Consider the following 18984-nt stretch of genomic DNA (forward strand, 5'->3'; position numbering starts at 1 on the left):
ACAGCTCTCCCACAGCTATTCAGAATTTTAAGACTGCAGTGTCTCTCCCAGATCCTGTCAGGTTTAAAAGTGATTGCTACCTGCTAACATAAACTCAAATTGATGATAGAGTAGATAAAAACATCAGAGACTGAAGTATCTCTGACATACTGCTTCTGCTGTAAAAGCAGTAGGCTCTGAGAGAGTAGTCATGGTGAGTGGTGGGAAAAAACAGCAAGCACTGTAGCTAAATTTGATATGGCTCGTGAGCTAGAGCCCAGATTGTTGTAGTATCAACCATATTTTAATCTAAGTACTAAAGCATAAAAAACAGTTTTAGGATAGGCATACTTACTCCTCTAGATTAAGGCAAAAACCCTTTGTATCTCCAAATTTTCAACCCAGGAAAATTTTCTGTCCTTTATATAACAAGTTTTACAATAGCGAATAAAAATAGTAAATATTCATAAAAGAATTTGCTTAGAAATCATTGTAGAGGCTTTTACTTCCATTAAAAAGAACAGAGAAAATATAAACAATAATATTCCCCCTAAAAAATTCAGTTCTAAGCTTGCAAACAGAGTTTATTAATTTTTATTCTACCACTAAGCTCTGTCACAGTTTTTGCCATCTTGCGTCACCAAACTATCAGAATTTACTCCTTCCATCCACTTATGCATCACTCAGTGATGGAGAGTCTGGATTTTTTTTTTTTCTTCTTATATTTTTCTTTACTGCCAGTTTTTTAGTGCCGCATACTAATTGTGCTCTTTCCATTGACTTGGAAAAATAACCACCAGTAAACAGATTACTTTCTGCATTGATGAGTGTAAAGTGATGCATGTGGCAAAAAAACGGTAATTTGGACCATTACCAGTCACGAGCAAGATACTGGTGTTATGACCAAACCAGCTAGATTGATTAAATCATCAGATTGGTGCACAGTAGCTGTCAAAAGGGCAAAGTGAGTGTTAAGAATTATTAAACAGAGGGACAGAGAACAGTCAACACTATTATACTGTTCCATATACTTGTTCACCCACACCTTGAATATTGTTCTCCCCTGTCTGAAAATGATTTAGTGAAGAGCAACAACAGTGAGCAAGATACAGGACAGCACCTGTAAAAGGAAAAATTAGACTACGATACCTCAGACTGGTGAGAGGTGACTGGGGAATATAAAAAAGGTTTACAAAACAAGAGTACGCAGAAGAGTAGGGACTACGGACCATCAAATAAGCCAGCAACTGGTAAGTTGAACAGCATACTAAAAAGTTGTAGTTTTTTATACAGTTTCTAGCTACATTGCAGATCTACTCACTACAGAATATTGTACAGGCTAGAATTTTACAAGGATTCAGGAGGAAGTTATCCAGGTTCACAGATACCTACTGACGGTTACCAACTACACAGAAACCACCCCTGGTTCAGGATGCCCTTTAGTATAAGGACTGGGAGAGTACTTGTGTTTGTATCTGGAAGGAAGCATCATATGCAATTGCTTTGTTCCTATACTCTTCTCTAGCACCTGCTTTTGACATTATAGAGGTCAAGACACTGATTAAATGGCCCGCTGGTCATTATTACCATGTTTAAAGTGGCATAGACACAGTAGCTCATTTGTACAATAAAGTTGTAATACTTTTTCATTTTTTTCTTAAGAGAAAGAGTAAAGGAAGTAAGAATTAATGTTTACCCACTAAGCAACCTTCACGTTGGTAAGTACAAGTCTATTAAGCCACTACTATTCTTCCAGGGAAAAGGATTCACTTTAATTCTAATCAAATGAGGTCCTTACTGTGCAATTTCAATTATGACTAAATTTATCACCCCAGAAAGAAAACGGCCATGAATCACTGTGCAGGAATGGTATAATACAGTCAGCTTGTTCAGCTACTTCAGTACTTTGGTATTTAAGGATTTTCATTATTTTATTTTCTTAAAAAAACTAAAACATTTTAAGGGATTTGTTTCATACTTTTATTGTTCTCTAAAACAGATTAGCAGCAGCAGAAATGATTTAAAGAGCTGATTAGGAGGCTACTACTACAGCAAGCAAACACAGTGGGAGAAAAAGAGTTACTGCAGCTCAAATATAATCCTTAGGGAATGTTTCTATTTGTATTCAGACATGGCTAGGTGGAATGTCACCATACATCTAAGACAGTAAGCCGATTTCGGAGTGCTCTAACTATTTATTTTAAAGTGACTCGTTAGAGCCACATTTTCTGTTTGGGCAAATAAATCAAAAGCATAATAATCTCTTCATGAAGAAATGTCAAGAGTTCTTGCCATGGAGTCTCTGTCCAACATTTGACTGTAAGAATCGACTGTTTTAACTAACCTACAAAACAGTTGCAATGAACCATTCAAACCACCAATTAACTGCTGCTGAACTGAGCTACTTTTATATCCACACACTGGGGACTTCATAATTTTGAATCTTCCTGTACAATGATTCTGCAAGTAATATTAACATATTCAACAAACTCTGTAGCATAGAATAAACTATGTAAGGAGTCTCTGATACTATTTTACGTATTTTAAAATGGTGACATGCAAAAATTTATGTATTGGCAGAAACTTCTTCAGGTTTCTACACAGATTTAGTAACTTTCTTTTTTACGTAGTATTCAGCATTCCTGAGTGATTTTGGGCCACATTTAGATGGCCTTGGCATCAGTTCAACAGCTGGTCAATTCTAAAATTTGCAAAAGCATTCTTGGCACCTCCAGTAGATCCTGGGAAAACTAGAACCTTAAAAAACACAAAAAAATCAAAAAGCAATAAAGAAGGGACAAAGGAAGCTTATCCTCCATGTAATAGATCCACAGCTTCAAGCTAACATATCTGTTTGGAGGTCAAAGAACCCGCCAGTAAAGCAATTACCAACACATCCCGACATAAAAACTAGCTCCCGTTTCTCATCCTCCCAGCACAATGCAATATGCTGAGGCTAAAAGGGTGCACGTGCCTGAAAATTTGTCCATTTTTTAAGACATGACAGTCACCTACTAAAACACAGAAGCACTCCCCCTCTCCAACTTCCTTCTTCATCGCAAGACAAGATCTGTATTTATCACAACAGCAGGAAAAGGTGGTAGCAGTAGAACCCAAACATACCCTGAACGGTGAAGGGAGTAAATACATGAAGTTCCAGGAGAGGGATGGAAGGTAGAACAGCAATAAAAGAATTGATGAGGTGAGAGAAAGAGGTTCATGCAGAGTTTCTAATGAGAGGACGGAGGAAAAAAAACCCCAGCAAAATCAAAACCCCAAAGATGATGATAAAGGTAATAGCTTGCTAAGGTACCCATCAAAATTATTTCATGTATTGAAAACATAGCACTAAATGTAACTAAAGACAGAGATAGTAATTAAACTGAGATGTTATATGTCCATGCTTTTGGATGCCTTCCTCACAACATTTTTTTCCCCCTGTCTAAAGGTTTTGTACAGGGAGAAAACAGGGAATTTAGATGTCTGTTTAGGATTTCCTGATAGATGGCCACTGAACCATGAGTCAGAGATCCAGGACGTGCAAGACCTTTTATGTATTTACTGGGTAAGCAGACTGTGTGAGTAAAAATTCAGTTTTACCCAGCACACATTATACATTCCATATTCATGAAGGTGATCTCACACACTGAAGCTCATTGTATTTACTGCTACACATACCCATGTTTTTCTCTGATATTTACATCTAGAAGCATGAAAGCCCTAAATACATGATAAGGCTGAACTAAAGTTACAGTCTTTTAGTGCTGTGGAAATGGCAGTGATTCTTTTGTAAGAGGTAAGTTTAAGGTAAATTTAGGAAATTCACTTAACTCATTCAGCAGTTTGCAACTGAAAGATAGAGTGAGAATATTTAGAAGTGCACTTAAGAGTCACATAGACTCCTAGCTTTTACATTGTAATCCTGGCTTGGCACTGGTATCTGTTCAAAAAAACAACATAAACTTCTGTGTTTCCATTTCCAGAGACTTAAAGCACAGTAATCTATTTCAGAAATGTAATAAAATGACTGTATGCTGCATAAAGGCAAACCCCAAAGTACGCTGGTAAGGGGGAAATATTATTTGTTGCCAATACTACCTAGTAAATATACAAAACCAAAAGGTGGCATTATGTTTTATCTTAGGAAGCACAACTTTTTGGCCATCGCAGCTTGGCATGGGGATTTTACTCAGGTAAGATGACAATATTTAAAAAAAAAAATAGAAGAATCACTTTTCTTTGAAGAAAAATACATAGTTTAATTAGCTTTCTGTTGGCTACATTTAAATCGCATTTAATATTAAGTTAGCCTGTATCAAAAATCTGTACAAAGTACGATGTAATGTTACATAACCTTTACATATTCATTATAATACATGAAAACATTACAGTCACACAGAATTCAAGCAACCATTGCAAGAAGAAAAAGAATTCCAAACATACACATATACACACCCACCCAGTGCACAGCAGGATAAAGGCTAACAAGCAATACCATTTCATATGTCCAAAGTGAACTGAAATCTCTGTTTTGGAAAAGAATTGAACTAGTCTGTCAATATCTATAACGCTACAGTCTACACACAATTATCATAGTATTTTAGGCTCTTTCCAGGAAAATTATTCCCAAAGCCAAGCTACAAGTGACAACACAGTATCACGATGCATGACTAAAAATACTTTACTGACACCAGAGTTCCCCAGATTTTTCATTCTCTATTTGGCAGTTACTCAGAACCGGGATTTTAAAAGCTCTAAATTCTTAAAACTTGTCTCACAAAACAGTTATTTTAATTAAAGTACAAGACCTAAACCTGATAGTACTAAAAAAGTTTCAATGTTCTAGAAATTCAAGGAGAGTTTCAAAAAGTTTCTTATTAAAAAAATAAATAAAAAGCGTTCAAGGCAATTTTAAAAGAACATTTGAATGGCAGTATAATGGTAATATAAATATGAAACTTCTTCAAAATCTACTTTTTGTTATTAGCCAACAACTAAACATCACAGGAGCACATCTACTAATAAAAGCAAGTTTGACAAATAGAAGTCCAATTTACAAATACTCATAGTTGATACCTTTTGCCATTACAAGTATGGGATCTTTACAAAAAAGCAGCGTTCAATATCTGTGTACTAAGGTTAAAATCCTTTTGACCTCCCAAGAGGCATAAAAACAACAGTCCAGGCCTGTACCAGTACATTTAAGATAAAGGAAGACGATACATCACAATTGTAGCACCATGAACTTTGGTATATCCGAAATAATTTCAGAGCATCTGATCCTCAGCTTCCAGCACAAGGAGACAAAAAGCATCACTGTGTAACACGGGCAGAAGACAAACTGAAACAATCAGTAGGCAGAATGTAAAGAAAGTGTAAAGAAAGGAACACACAGATGTAAAAATCTTGGAAGCCATGCATGACTATGCTGTCTAACAAACAATTGTAGCTATTGACCCACTGTTTCAAACTTCCGGGTGAACAGAAGAAAAAAGAAATTGTAGCTTTGATACTGTTCAAAAAAGGTAAGTCATATTGCCATTTGGCTAGGACTACCAACATTCACAGGCTGCTGTTAAAGTCTTCATATTACTCCTTTGCATTTGTTTATATACCATAATCTTGTGAGATTACTTCACATGTTAATAGTGAAGACCATTATCTTTAGGCATAAAAAGCCATTACACTTTCAAACAGTCTTACGGGTTGTCTGATCAGACTTTACAAAATAATTTAGAGCTTGGCTTCTTCTCTGGGATAAAGCAAGCTATCCATACCCATCACTGCAGAATAAACGCACACACAAACCAATAAAAATAGTTTATCACTGAAAGGCAGTGAATATCAGAAGACAATTGCAACAATTTGACAGCCTCATCAGATCTACAGTAAAATCTGTTTTGCCCTAAACCAGCTTTAAAGCTGACTTTGAACTAGTGTGAAGCTAATGGTCACAACTACAAATGAAGTCTTATATCCTCATCTTTATTCCAGATAAAAACTACACACTAACATAGGCTACAACCTTAAAACTGTGAAAGAAAAATGCAAATTCTACATTAACGTGAAAGCCAAAGAATGGCACTGCTATGGCCAAGATTCCATCCTGAGCTCAAACAAGCCATAATAATTAAAGGTCAGTAACAGAGTATCAACTAGAATTAGCTAATATCTCAATTTCTTTCACAACACAAAGAGCTGCTCCTTTTCCAGCTGAAGTTAAAAAGCCACAAAAAGTTAAGAACAATGGAAGAGAAGCTTATGGATGACAAAATGTAAATAAATCTCTTAAGGAGGAAAAAAAAAATTATTCTGCTTGTACATTGTCTGCCTCCCCCCCAAAGAAAAACAATTATCTTTGTAAGAAACTTCAAATTGTATTTTTCACTAGAAGTTGCCGCAATTTCTTAGAACATTCTACAGGTAATATATGAATGTCATTTGGGTACTAACTTGATTTGTAATTAATTTTTTCCTTAATCTTGCTTCAAATGTCTTACCATTAGGACAAGAGAGAAATAAGTGCATCCAAAAATTTGCTCCGGTCTTCTGTTTTCAATTCAATTACTAAAATATGAAATATTTTATTACAAGATGCAAATAACTGAAAGATATACTAGATGTCACACCTGAAGAATATTAATTCCAAGTTTGCTTATTTATATACTTAATCAACGTTAAGAAGGAAAGAGAGAAACTATTTATTTGGACAACATGCAAAGCACATTGTTTATTTTGCTCTTAAGATTTCAGCAAACTCCGATTTCTAGGTTCTCACTACATGATATAGCTGCCACTTTTTAAATCTAGGAATGTTTCTTTGTATGTTCAACATGCATAAAAAAGTATGTATTATTAAAAACTGCCTCTTTTGTAAGCACATACAAAGATAGGCAGAACTCATTGCATAAGTATCTAATTTTTCAAACAGACAATAAAGAATGTGCCTCATAACATCAATACCATACTTGATTTGTCTGCTAAATATAAAAACCCTCACGGATAACCATGGATTTTAAAGTGAAGTGCACATACAAAAATCATTACTCCATGCAAAATGTAGTCCGTCTCAAAAAGATATGCAAGCTTCTGCTTAGTAGTTTATAATTTCTGCACAACAAGATAGCACTTAGAAAAAGATTGACAAATAATGTAGTTTGTGTTTATACTAGAGGCAGGAATAGTGTATCACATACACACCCATGATGTTTGTATCTGACATACACAAATGAGTATATTGTCTACAGGCATTATGCTTTATGGAGGCTGCGTAAACACTGACCCCTAAAGGGCTATTTGGTGAATGAAATAAGTGATAGCATTACTCACTTGACATGTCAAAATGGTTGTGTAAAGTCCTAGAATTGGTACTGTCTGCAGCTTTCTCAAATGCTCTTCCAAAAAAGCTAGAAGAGGAATAGAAATACAAGTGAGCATTACAGAAAAGGATGTCTTTACTAAGGTAGAAGTATGGAACTTTTTCCTTGCCAAGAGTTGAAAATGTCTTCCAGATGTTTCTCATGTGCCATGTATTCAACATACACTTCACTTACTCAAGTGTAAAAATCACTGCAGCCTTTAAGAAATGAAGTCATGGGTCATATAGTGAACTATCTCCCTCTTTTAAAATAAAGGAATAATTAAGAGGGAGGGGGAAAAAAAAAAACTTGCAAGGAAGCTGGGGAACATCTATATGCTCTCTCAAAGCCTGTCATGCATACCCTATGCAAAAAACATGTTTTTTAAGAAGGATACAATTCACATCAACTTATTCAGTGTTAAATAGACACAGGAAAGATATATTTACTTCAGAGACAGGAAAAGTCTATAGATAACTTTTATTAAGAACTTCTAAAAAATATGCTTACTTCTTTTTGTCTGAGCTTTCTGTCTCTGGAGGAATCCCCACCATGATCACAGTTCCCTGTTCAACATCCATTGGTGCAGCCATTATTAGTGGCAGCAATTTACAACGCTTGTTTTTTGTCTGGAAGTCAGAAAGCCTCTTTGTTAGACAAAAATCAGGAGACAATTTAGTTTCAGCTCTCCATGTGAGCTAGTATTACAAATATTCATCTCAGGATACAGCTATAATGCAGTTCAACAGAAGGTGGTTTCTTTACATAATCTCTTAATTCCCTTCTTTCTTACAGTAAAAGTCACTTTAAGGACCAATAGAAATTTCAATTCTTCTCTGATCTTGCATTTCATTTTAACACAGAAGTTATATCAACAGACAAGTTATGATTTACAGTAAAGAAAAAAAAAATCTTAAAAAAACACGACAAAAGAACTGTAGGCATGCATATCTAAAAACTTGAACTGGGCTTAATTTTTTGCAGTAATAATTTTATAGTGAAATACAATAGATAAAATATTGAGAAACACAGTCTTCACTAGAAATTATTTCCCCCGTCATATTGTTTCACAGCAGTAAGCTGTAACTTTAACAAATTTTGTAATTTAATTAAATCAAAAAATAATTATGAAGATTTAAAAATTTTTAGAAACTGAAGTAAATGAAACAGAAGTTTGTTTAAAGTGTTCTGTTCTTAAGGTAAATGTTTTGCAGACAGTTTTTAAAATGCTGTCCTGCTCCTAGTGGCAGACTAGTTATTCGCCATGTCTAACTTCAAAAATGAGGACAGACAGATGCAATCTGACAAGGATGGACCACCATAAATTTAATTTACAAATTAGGAAGTGCTCACTTAAAACCTCATTTTTATCTGAATCATGTAACTATTAGCTCTAAAGATAAATGCAAATTAATTTCAGTTACATTGGTTGTATAAATCAGAGGATTTTATTTAAACAGACACAGAAATCTTTAGATAACAATTACCAGTCCTGCAATATTGCATTTTTTTTTGTGGCAGGTTAACTTTTCAAAGTACATATTTAGTGATATGGTCCCTCAAAACTTACAAAATTACACAAAGATTTTAGCTTCTAAGTGTCTTAGTAATGTAAACTCCTTCTAATGCTACGAAGTCTCCCAGGCAGGTATCTCTCCTAGAGTAGCATTCACAGATGTGGTAAAATTATCTAACCAATTACCAGAAAAACATTAAGATTTTCATATGTTTTTAATAGTCAACTGCAAGTATCCAACAGAACAATAACTTCTACACAGGCCAGAAGTTAGTTAGTCAAAAGCTTTTGATCCACTTACAGAGCAAACAAATGACTTGAGTAAGTATTTACTAAGCAGGCACAGCGACACTGGTTTGGAAAACAGTTTCACGTCTGGTGTGCCCTAGGAAAAGAATTATTTCAATTACAATCCAAGACGATTCTTACACTTATTTAATTTTAATATCTACTGACAAGTCTAAAAGTTTTGTGTGGCTCAAAGAACACTAACAGGAACCATTACAATACAGGAGTTAGATCTCACCCACTTGACTTTGATATGAAGCCCTCCCTGCTTTGAGAGGACTGATTCTTCCTTTGGGAAGTTCAGAGTAGATGTCAGTATTGACGCATCAGAGAACAGCACAGTATAGATAAATAGGTTCTTTCCGACAGAGTTATTCTTTTTGAGTCAAGCAGTTAGGAAAACAGTGTTATTCTACTATGAGACCACCAAATATGACAGTCAAACAAGACAACCAAAAACTAGAATTCTGACCTCCATGAGAGAGCAATAGAGAAAAGGCCCCTGAGAAATTACAAGGTTGGTGCAAATACAGCTGGCTACTGTCTGCTGAATGGCACGTAACTGCTTTTTGGCTAGGTCCAGTCCTTGGTGCAGTTTGTCCAGGTTGCCCCTGCAACAGAAAGAATAAAAACAAACGTTTTCATATTAAAATAAAGCTAAGACCTCTCTAAACACTATTCACAGGGATATTTTTCTTCAATGGCTTATGAAGCATCAATTCATCTTTTAGATATGTAACCCATGTTCCCTACATAAAATTGTAAAAGAATGAAGAGACATATTTTCAGTACCTGGAGAGACTGTCCAAAGCTTTAATGAAATTAGTTGTTTCAGGTCCCTCTTTCTCTATATTCTCCATGAGAGAAGCTGTTGCATAAACTATATCACTTGCTGAGAACTTGTTCTTAAAGCCAAAGTGAATGCTGAAGGTCTGCACTCTTAAATCCTTCATTCTGCAAAATGAGATAGAACCAGTAAAGATTATTAACATTATCAGCATTATTATCAGCATTGACCAGCCATCTCCTCAGTATGTTAATGATAAGAACATGAAGAAAAATCATACCATAACATTTGCAACAAGCCTAATATTACTTTGTCAAACTAAAAATATTTTAAAACAAGATGTTATATCTTCTTCATATAAAAATATCTGAACTTAATTGAAAAGTATTTTCAGATAAAGCATTTGTATTTAAAACAATTTACCCAAACTTGCTTGCAGATTCTTCAATCATTTCCCGAAGATTTTCTTTTAAAGATATGTCCATGGAATTAAACTTCTGTTTCACTTGCTTCAAAGGCAAACTAAAAACAGAAGGAAAAAATGCATTGATAGGTATGCCAGAAGAAACAAATATTTTGCCTTCCTTTCATAAGGCTTTCTTAATATTAGATAATTTAGCAAGTTAAGTCTGACTAAGCTTGTTTGCATTCTTTTTTCTTTAGTCATTGAAGAGCAAATGTGAGAAAGCATAGGTTACTTAGTAATCTACTATTCCATAAAGGCATACAGCTGAAGTATTCCCCGTACACCAAGACACAAACTGAATAACTCAACTCAAAGAGACACTTCAACCTACTCAGAGCCCCACAATCATATTTAAAAATGAACTAGCTGAGTACTTGCAAACTAGGTTATTGGTATTTTTCCATTATTCATTGAAAAAAATCAGCCTTTAATCAAGACTCAGATTTTTTATAACTCACCCCATGTCAGCCAAAAACTCCTGGAGCCTCTTCTGCCCTTGTACAGACCAAAGCTTAAGGCTAGCAGAGGTATATGAAGTATTACAGAGACTTTCATATAGAGACCAGTGCTGATAAAGTGCTAGGCGCAGACTGAACAGGAATTATGGAAAATAATTACAAACACATATATAATTTGAAGTTACAAATAGTAACAAAATCCCACAATTAGTAGGTAAGTCTTCTTGCTTTTATATACTGCTTCTCTGTACTACATAAGATACAGTTAGAAGCTGCAGGTGCACGTAACACAAGACGAGCAACATTGACTTGTAACTAATTCTGAAAGGTTAGGTTGAACTGAAGCTACATGAGCTATCGAAAGAGGGATTCATGTTCAACAAAACATTCAAATTTCCATTTCTTTTAATTCCATTTTCAGCAGCAGAGATGGTGCTGGGATTTTTTTTCCCCTAGATAAAAACTCAACTGGGGTTCACCAAGTGAATACGGTTCACTTTCCCCAGATCTTATGCAAGGATACTCATATTCGAATGCTATTCGCATGCAATCAATTGACAGAGAATTTTCCTCATCCTCGTTGCGGTGGTTATGGCGAGACACATGACGCTGTAGGATTCCAATATCAGTCACATACTTCATTCTATGACAAAACCAGATTCGTTACTTCACTTTCTTACTGTATTTTTTTATATTTGATTATGAGAACACAAAAGTGCTTCCTAAAGATTACACATTGGCCATTCAGCAGCATAAAAACTGCAGATACATCTTAAAAAAACCAACCCAACTCGTTAAATAATATTCTTTCAATATTCAGCCATACACCCAGGCAATTAAAGCTAAAATAAAACCAATACAGAGAGACAGGTAGACTGACCAATGAAATTACTTACTTATTACATTTAACTCCTTGAAAACACCAATGTATGATTAACAATAAAACACAAGAATTAAAGTTTACACATGAACTACTAGAGTTCTGATGTTATCTAGTAGGAAATAAGAAAAAAAAAAAGATAAAATCTGAAACTCATTAACTAAAACTGGAAAGAAAGCTGGAGAATACAGAACATACAATTTTTTTTCCTTTAATAAAACTGTATCAAGGTTTGTATTTACATAAACTACTGCTAAACATCGTTTACTCCTGGATCAGAAGTGAATGTTTTGTAATTTTTTTGAAAAATAAAGTTAGTTTAAAAATTCTAAATAGTAGAAAAGGAAAATAATTATTTCCTGATGTATATTCCCATTTTTGGAAGGCATCAGATCACATTCAGTCATTAAGATATTTAATGTCACTCTTTATTTATTATCTTGTATTATATTAATTCACATATGTTCCCTGATCTCTATTAATTGCTGTTAGTTACTCGTAAAAAAAAATTAAAAGACAGATAAATAAATAAAAAATAATAATAAAGTTAAATTAAAAAAAAAATTCTTACTGAGTGATTTTATCTTGGACCCATTGGTCTGTTAGGCCAACAATAGCCCACCTAAAATTGGGGGGAAAAAAACAAAAGGAAAAAATAGATAAAGCAAAAAATATTCCAGTACAGTATATTATACTTAACCCTCTAAGTATGTAACAGAAAAGTCAGAAACACTGTTCACCAACTGTACACAGAAGTTAATAACAAAGCTATATACTGTTACTCCCTCTTTAGCAGGCATAGACGTATAGTAACATCCTCCCATTTTCCATGCAAAATCTATTGCTTGCTTGTAATTAATTTACACAGATGTGTCCTCCAATTCAAGACATACCTCCACTCACAAAATAAACTGGAACCTCATACAGAAATCAAACAGTTTGGGGAAATCTTGCTTCTCTTTACTATGGGATTAAGCTTATAGCCTCTATGAAAAATGATAATGGAAACATACCACAACATGTCATTCAAGTCTTTAGACATTATCCATGCCAGGTCAAACATCACCATCGCAGACTATATGAGGGAAAAGCAAAGAGAGAGGATAAATGAACACAAAACTCTCACTTCATTAAGCAAATAGAACACAGTTAAATTTGCCAAGTACTAGCATGTTAAAGAGCTCTACAAATCACACTCAAGTCTGACAATCTGCCAGTGTCTTACCTGCTAAGGCACTAATAGAAAGAAAAATATTTTATACAGCTCTGCAAACCTGCATTATATATAAAGCAGCACTTAACAAAATATAATCAGACAAGAGGACAAATGACAGAAGGAAGAGTTTGATGTCCTAAGCATTAAGTTTGAAATATCCTGACACTTTGAAAGGCAAACAAGCTCCCTACATGCTAAAGTCTTTTTGCGGGAGTATTTTATGCATAGATAGATATTTTTGTCAAGACCTAAAAAATTTTCACTATCCTTTTTTTTTTTTTTTAATACCATCATTAAAGATTTCAAACAACAAAAATGTTAGTAGTTCTGGTTTATCATTACCCCGACTGTTAACATTACACTACCCACTGTGACTCAGTTGCTGTTGTCTGCCAGGCTACCAGTAATGTTTCTATGATGTACCCAATTGATCAATGTTAAAATTGGATGTACACAACCAGAAAACATTAAATTGCTACATCAAACTACTTGTACATATATGATGTATCTTATATATAACAGTAAGATACAAAAATAACAAGATATAACAATATTATTATAATGTATACTATTATAATGATACCATTGTATTAGATAATTATCTAATAACATTGGATAATGTCCATTTACTTCTACATTGGCACCTTGTGTTTTTATGGCAAACAAGAGTTTATACTCACTGAGGTCCCATGGTATTCATATTGCTCATAATCGAAAAGAATTTCTCGTCTAAAAAGGGAAAAAAAACCCACACACATTTGACTAAGTGGTGAATTGGTCATTGGATTCAGGCCAGGAATTGCAAAATAATATTAAATTTCATTTTAGCAATTAAAGAAAATAATTCAACTTCGGCTAGAAGTTGTTTTTCTGAGAGGCAATTAGATTTCAGTAGCAATGTGGAAACCACACTGAAATGTACTCATAAGTAAGGTAAAAAGGAAAAATGTATTAAATCCTCAAATCCCATTTTCTCATCTCCTACTCATTCCTATTGGCAATAGTGGGATTATAAAGGAAGAAAACAGACGCACAAATTTCACTTTCTAAGTATAAGAATACTACAGCTACTTAAAAGTGAAGCAATGCACCTATTACTACTCAAATTTATAAATTACTATTTACAACTATCCTCCATTTAAATGTTTTATTTTTATCTAGTAAATATCTGTCTCCACTTTCTGAATAAAGTTAGAACTAAAACATCTTGCAAATCAAGCAGCATAGTATCATATTTTTGTATTCTCAATAAGATTTTAATCGAAGAATAATAGAAAAAAAAAAGAGAGATACAAGCAACATAAAGCTAAACACACCTGCGTGCCTCCCATTCCCGCCTTTGTCGTCTTTTCATTGTTCTCTCTATTACATCCTGTAAATTAATTTGGATATTAAAAAGCTAGGAAAAAATACTCTAGTAGATTAGCACCTATCCAGATACTTCAATGAGTAAGTCTTCATTAAAAAGACTTAATTAAAAGTCTTCATTAAAAATAAGAATTATTCCTATTAACAACATCTAATGAGAAAAGTATTATCACATATTTTCCCAAGAAACACACTACAATATTGCAACCTACCGTTTTATAACATATAAATGACACTGATGAAAAATAAATTTGAGATAATTAATGAAGCTTAGAAAGAGACACTCACTGTATATTTAAGTTACATAAATAGCATCATCAGCTTGAAAACTCAAAGAAATCAAAAATTTATTTGTGAAATATGTAACAGATTTGAGAATAGCTGATGTATATACTAGATTTTTCTTTGAATTTCTGATATCTGCTTTTGCCGAGTTAGAACCCTTTGTAGATTAGTAGGAAAAACATGTATGGTGTTAATAGAAAAATATAGAAAAATAATATGGAATATATATTAAACCTGAGAATGACTTTAAATTTAATTGTCTCTTAATATTGCTAGCCTCGTGCCTTTGCTTCCTTGTATGGTATAATAGAAAATATGCTACAAATAACATATGGCAAATTTAATTTTTTGTGTCTACCACAATATACTTTTATTAGTTTACTGCTACAAGAACAGACATAATTATTTGTGTGCTTCTATCTTCTCAAACAATTATTAAAAAAAAAAAAAAGCTTATATCTAAATAAGTTGTTTTGCAGACTGAAAAGCCCAGAGCACATAAACAGAGACAGATCTCTTCAGGTCACTGGTTATACAGACAGCATTATGCATAATCAAGTTCAAGACATGTTTTATTTATCTGAACTGCACAGAAATATTTTCTCCTCATAAAAAAACATTTTGTGTATGTGAAATTCTATTGGTCATAGTAGATTATTTTTAAATCTTACACTTGAATTTGTGATCTAATGGAACATAATTTTCATTCATAACATGGATCTCAAATGTCATTATTATGATATAAAGTATATCTAACTACTGTTTATTTTCCTTCTTTTCACAGCAAAGTAGCAGAAACACACCTCTTCAAAACGTCTACGTTTCTCTGATGGTTCTGACCCATCACTTTCATTCTCCAAGTCCTCTTCTTCATCCTCTTCATCTCTGAAGATATCATCATATGCAGGAACATCAAGATCATCATCTTGTTTAACTAACAGCTTAATCTAGAAAGAAAAAAATGCATTTTAAATGAAGTATCTTATTTAGTGATTTAAACAAATTTCAAATGACAAATGAGGATGCTTCAGGTACTTAGTAAGAGAAACTAACAATTCATTTTGCCTGTGACTAATTCCCAGCATAATGAAAATATTGCTTTTTAATACAAAGACCATGCTCATTTATACAAAATATGAGTAAAAAATGTATTCCTTTGTTACAGCATTACTGAAAGAATTATTGGGTTTTATGCTTGTTAAAGTCACACTGTCGAATAATTTGTGCTTAATACTCAAATTCTAGGTGTTGCTAGATGCTGAGAGATAATACATGTCACATTCTGGAAGATGTTTATCCTCTGATTTGTAGCAGTTTGATTTATAGCAATAGGATTAACAGGAGCTTACTACTGACAGCTATCATACTGCTACTATCATAATAACAGTATGTATTTTATTACTTGGAATAGTAATATAAAACAGACTTTTTTTCCTGATCATGTACATTACTACTGCAAATACCCATTAATACTGCTTCCTGACCTACTAGCTAACACTGTAAGCAGTGCAGCTAAACACAGAAAAGCACTACACCAGCCACCACCACTCTATGCAAAAATTTTTGTTATGAAAGAAAGGCATTTACCTGTGTGTCGTTGTAAACATTCACTACATTGATAGGTCTGTGGCTGTCACATACAAAAAAAAAAGTGTCTTCTTCAGGCTGCAAAATCTCCAGAAGGTCAACATTGGCACCACAATTAATAAGAACAAAATATTTGAACTACAAACAAAAAAAACAGAAAGAAAAAAACCAACACACTTCAATTAGCAGGGAACACGGAAGACTGAAAACACCTTTACAAAAATTCCAAAGCAGTCATCATTGCCAAAACTCATATCTACTTTCTGATAGTTGATGTCTCTGGGGAGGAAAAAAAAAAATTGTAAAAACCCCCACCAAATTTTGGGGAATGTTGGACATCTAATACCACCACCTTCTATATCTCAAAATGTGTGCAAACTTAATTTGACTCTATCAAAATTAGAGCACACTAGTTTGAGCTGATGTAAAAACTTGAGAAGTTTGTTACTGGTATGTTAAAATCTAATCACTGTTTTGAGGCAACCAATAATAATAATTAGTTTAAGAGCTGACCTTTTAAGTTAGGGAAAGGGAAGAAGTGCATGTCTATTTAAGATGAGCTGCAACTGAAAAAGTTTCTAGTATTTTTTCACCTGATCTTTATGCTCGAGAAAGGCAGTTTCAAGTTCTTGCCATCCAGATACTGGGACAAGTGTATATTGCACATGATCACATTGAAACAAAGCCTGAAATGGAGCAAACAGCTGTTAGCAAAGGTGAAGAGAAACAATCTCTTCTACAACACTATACCATGCTATAATTCTATTTCACACAAATCTTTATCTTGCAGACATCCCAAATGACAAATCTACATGAACATTTTGAGTATGACTCACCAGTTCTCAGTGTCATAACTCACGAAAACAAAAAGTTACAAAAGCAGATTAAACCTTCACGCTTTCCCCAGTTCAAACCTATTACAAGGATATCCGGGCATTTTACCTTTTACTGTTAGTCTACAGTGATAATGAACAAAGACTTACTTGGAGTATTTTACAAGCACATAATGCATCAACATCTGAAGCAACAAGAAGAAGAACACGCTGCAAAAATAACAGAATAACAGTATTAATATGTTAACATAGGTGCCAAATACAATATGTTGGTACGTGAAATGCATAGATTACTGTGAGACAAGAAAATAAGAAATTTAGGTAGATATCATCATAAGCATAAAACAGGATTGCTTCTGAATGGACACTGCAACCAAAATTAACTGATCTGGATCACTGTGCATGTGACCAACAAACAACTCCACACACCCAAAATATGTCAGCTGCTCTGAGGAAATGTAGTTGTTCAGACTCCTATGAACTGCATATAGTTTTGAAGGTTCAAAGCTAGTCAGCCCTACAACTATTTTCATCATGTCTAGAAAGGTGTATGTTTTCAGCGTGGGATCTGTAACAGTTTTGACTAAAGAAAATCTGTAGCAAAAACAGGAGCAAGGCAGCTGTTGAAATAACCTTGATTTAGGCAAAACAATTTATCTGTTGGTTTTTCTGGGTGTTTTTGGGTTTGGTGGGTTTTTTTTTTGAGATTTTGCTCACAGTTGGAGAATTTGACAGAAATGCCTCCATTTGCATAATCCATAATATAGTGTCACAGGTAGAAATACTAAAAGACTGTCCAACAAAAGCTTTACCCCTTCAGTGTACACATCCACTCTGCACAAAGTTAAGCAAGCCGTGGGTTAAATAGGAAAGCCAACCAGACCTGCTACAGGAGAGACTGCAATAGAAACCTCAAAGAAGACAGAATACAAGATTTCGGGTCTGGGCAAAAAACATCAAAATGGTTAAAAAGACTTAAAGACAAACAATAGCTCGAGAGATGTCTTGGTAAAACAAAAGATCCAGAAGAATACCCAAAGCACTCGCGAGAAAAGAGATGAACTGTGAGTAAAACCTCTGGCGAGACCTCGTCGCACTGGCAGCAGCTCCGGCTGAGGTTTCCAACGCCGCAGACACGCTCGGGAAGGACATTTTTACAGGCCGCGCTGACCGACGGCCCCCGCCCTCAGGGCGGCCCGGAGCGCTACGTCCCCCTGGCAGCGGCGCTCCCCGCCGCCGGGCCCACCCCAGCAGCCCCCGAGACGCGGGCACCCCCGCTCCCCACACCCCCTCGGCCCCAAGAGAACCAGAGCCTCAGAAGCCGCAGACTGAGCCGGGGACGCCCCGGCACCGTCCCTGCTCCGTGAGGCGGCGGGAACCGCCACAGCCGCGCGGGGAGCGGCCTGAGGGGAGGCGGTTCCGCTCGCCGCCGGGATGACAACACCCCCCTCCCCGGTTGACACCCGCCGCCCGCACCTGGCTGACAATCACGTCGTAAAATTCCCGGCGGCAGTCAGAGATGAACATGGCGACAGCGCGAGAGTGGCGGGGAAACAGCGGCAGCCACGGACCGCCCCCACTCAAACTGGGCGCCAAATTAGCTCCGCTTTCCATTGGTCTGCTCGTCACGGCGCGCTGGCCAATGGAAAAGCGGCCATCCTTCCTTCGCAGAGCGGATTGGGCGAGCTGCCTAACTCATTCCGGGTCTTCGCCAATGGGATTGGGAATGGGAAGCACGACACGTGCGGCTGGCCAATCCCAGGAGTATCTCAGCCGGAAAAACCGTGCTGCTTTTGTCGCCATGTCTGCCATCTTTGCTGGGGGCGAATTGTTTGTTTTAACACTTAAGCGACTTCGACGACGAGGCGGAAGGTGCCACCTCAACGTTCACTGACTGAGGAAGGACGAAGCAGCTAGAAAAGACTTCTACAATAGCTACATCTGCAGGTGCGAGACCCCGCCT

General features: G+C 35.4%; 1 protein-coding gene across 2 annotated transcripts; it reads right to left on the minus strand.

Annotated features, from left to right (window-relative positions):
- Nucleotides 1-6481: 6481 nt before the first annotated feature.
- On the minus strand, nt 6482-18548 carry CDC45 (cell division cycle 45; the record flags this gene model as incomplete). Of its 2 annotated transcripts, XM_082007683.1 has the most annotated exons (18): nt 6482-6546; nt 7309-7385; nt 7848-7966; nt 9155-9238; nt 9614-9752; nt 9934-10095; nt 10352-10450; nt 10853-10984; nt 11376-11495; nt 12304-12354; nt 12746-12807; nt 13629-13677; nt 14265-14320; nt 15405-15548; nt 16189-16326; nt 16782-16874; nt 17172-17231; nt 18498-18548. In XM_082007683.1, the coding sequence occupies 18 exons, from the start codon at nt 18546-18548 to the stop codon at nt 6482-6484; spliced, it is 1701 nt and encodes a 566-aa protein (XP_081863809.1). The 2 variants fall into 2 exon arrangements, with proteins under 2 accessions (XP_081863809.1, XP_081863810.1); XM_082007684.1 differs by lacking the exon at nt 16189-16326.
- Between the last annotated feature and the right edge of the window lie 436 nt (nt 18549-18984).

Source organism: Phaethon aethereus, assembly GCF_964289735.1.
Source record: "Phaethon aethereus genome assembly, chromosome: 17".
NCBI classification, from domain to species: domain Eukaryota; kingdom Metazoa; phylum Chordata; class Aves; order Phaethontiformes; family Phaethontidae; genus Phaethon; species Phaethon aethereus.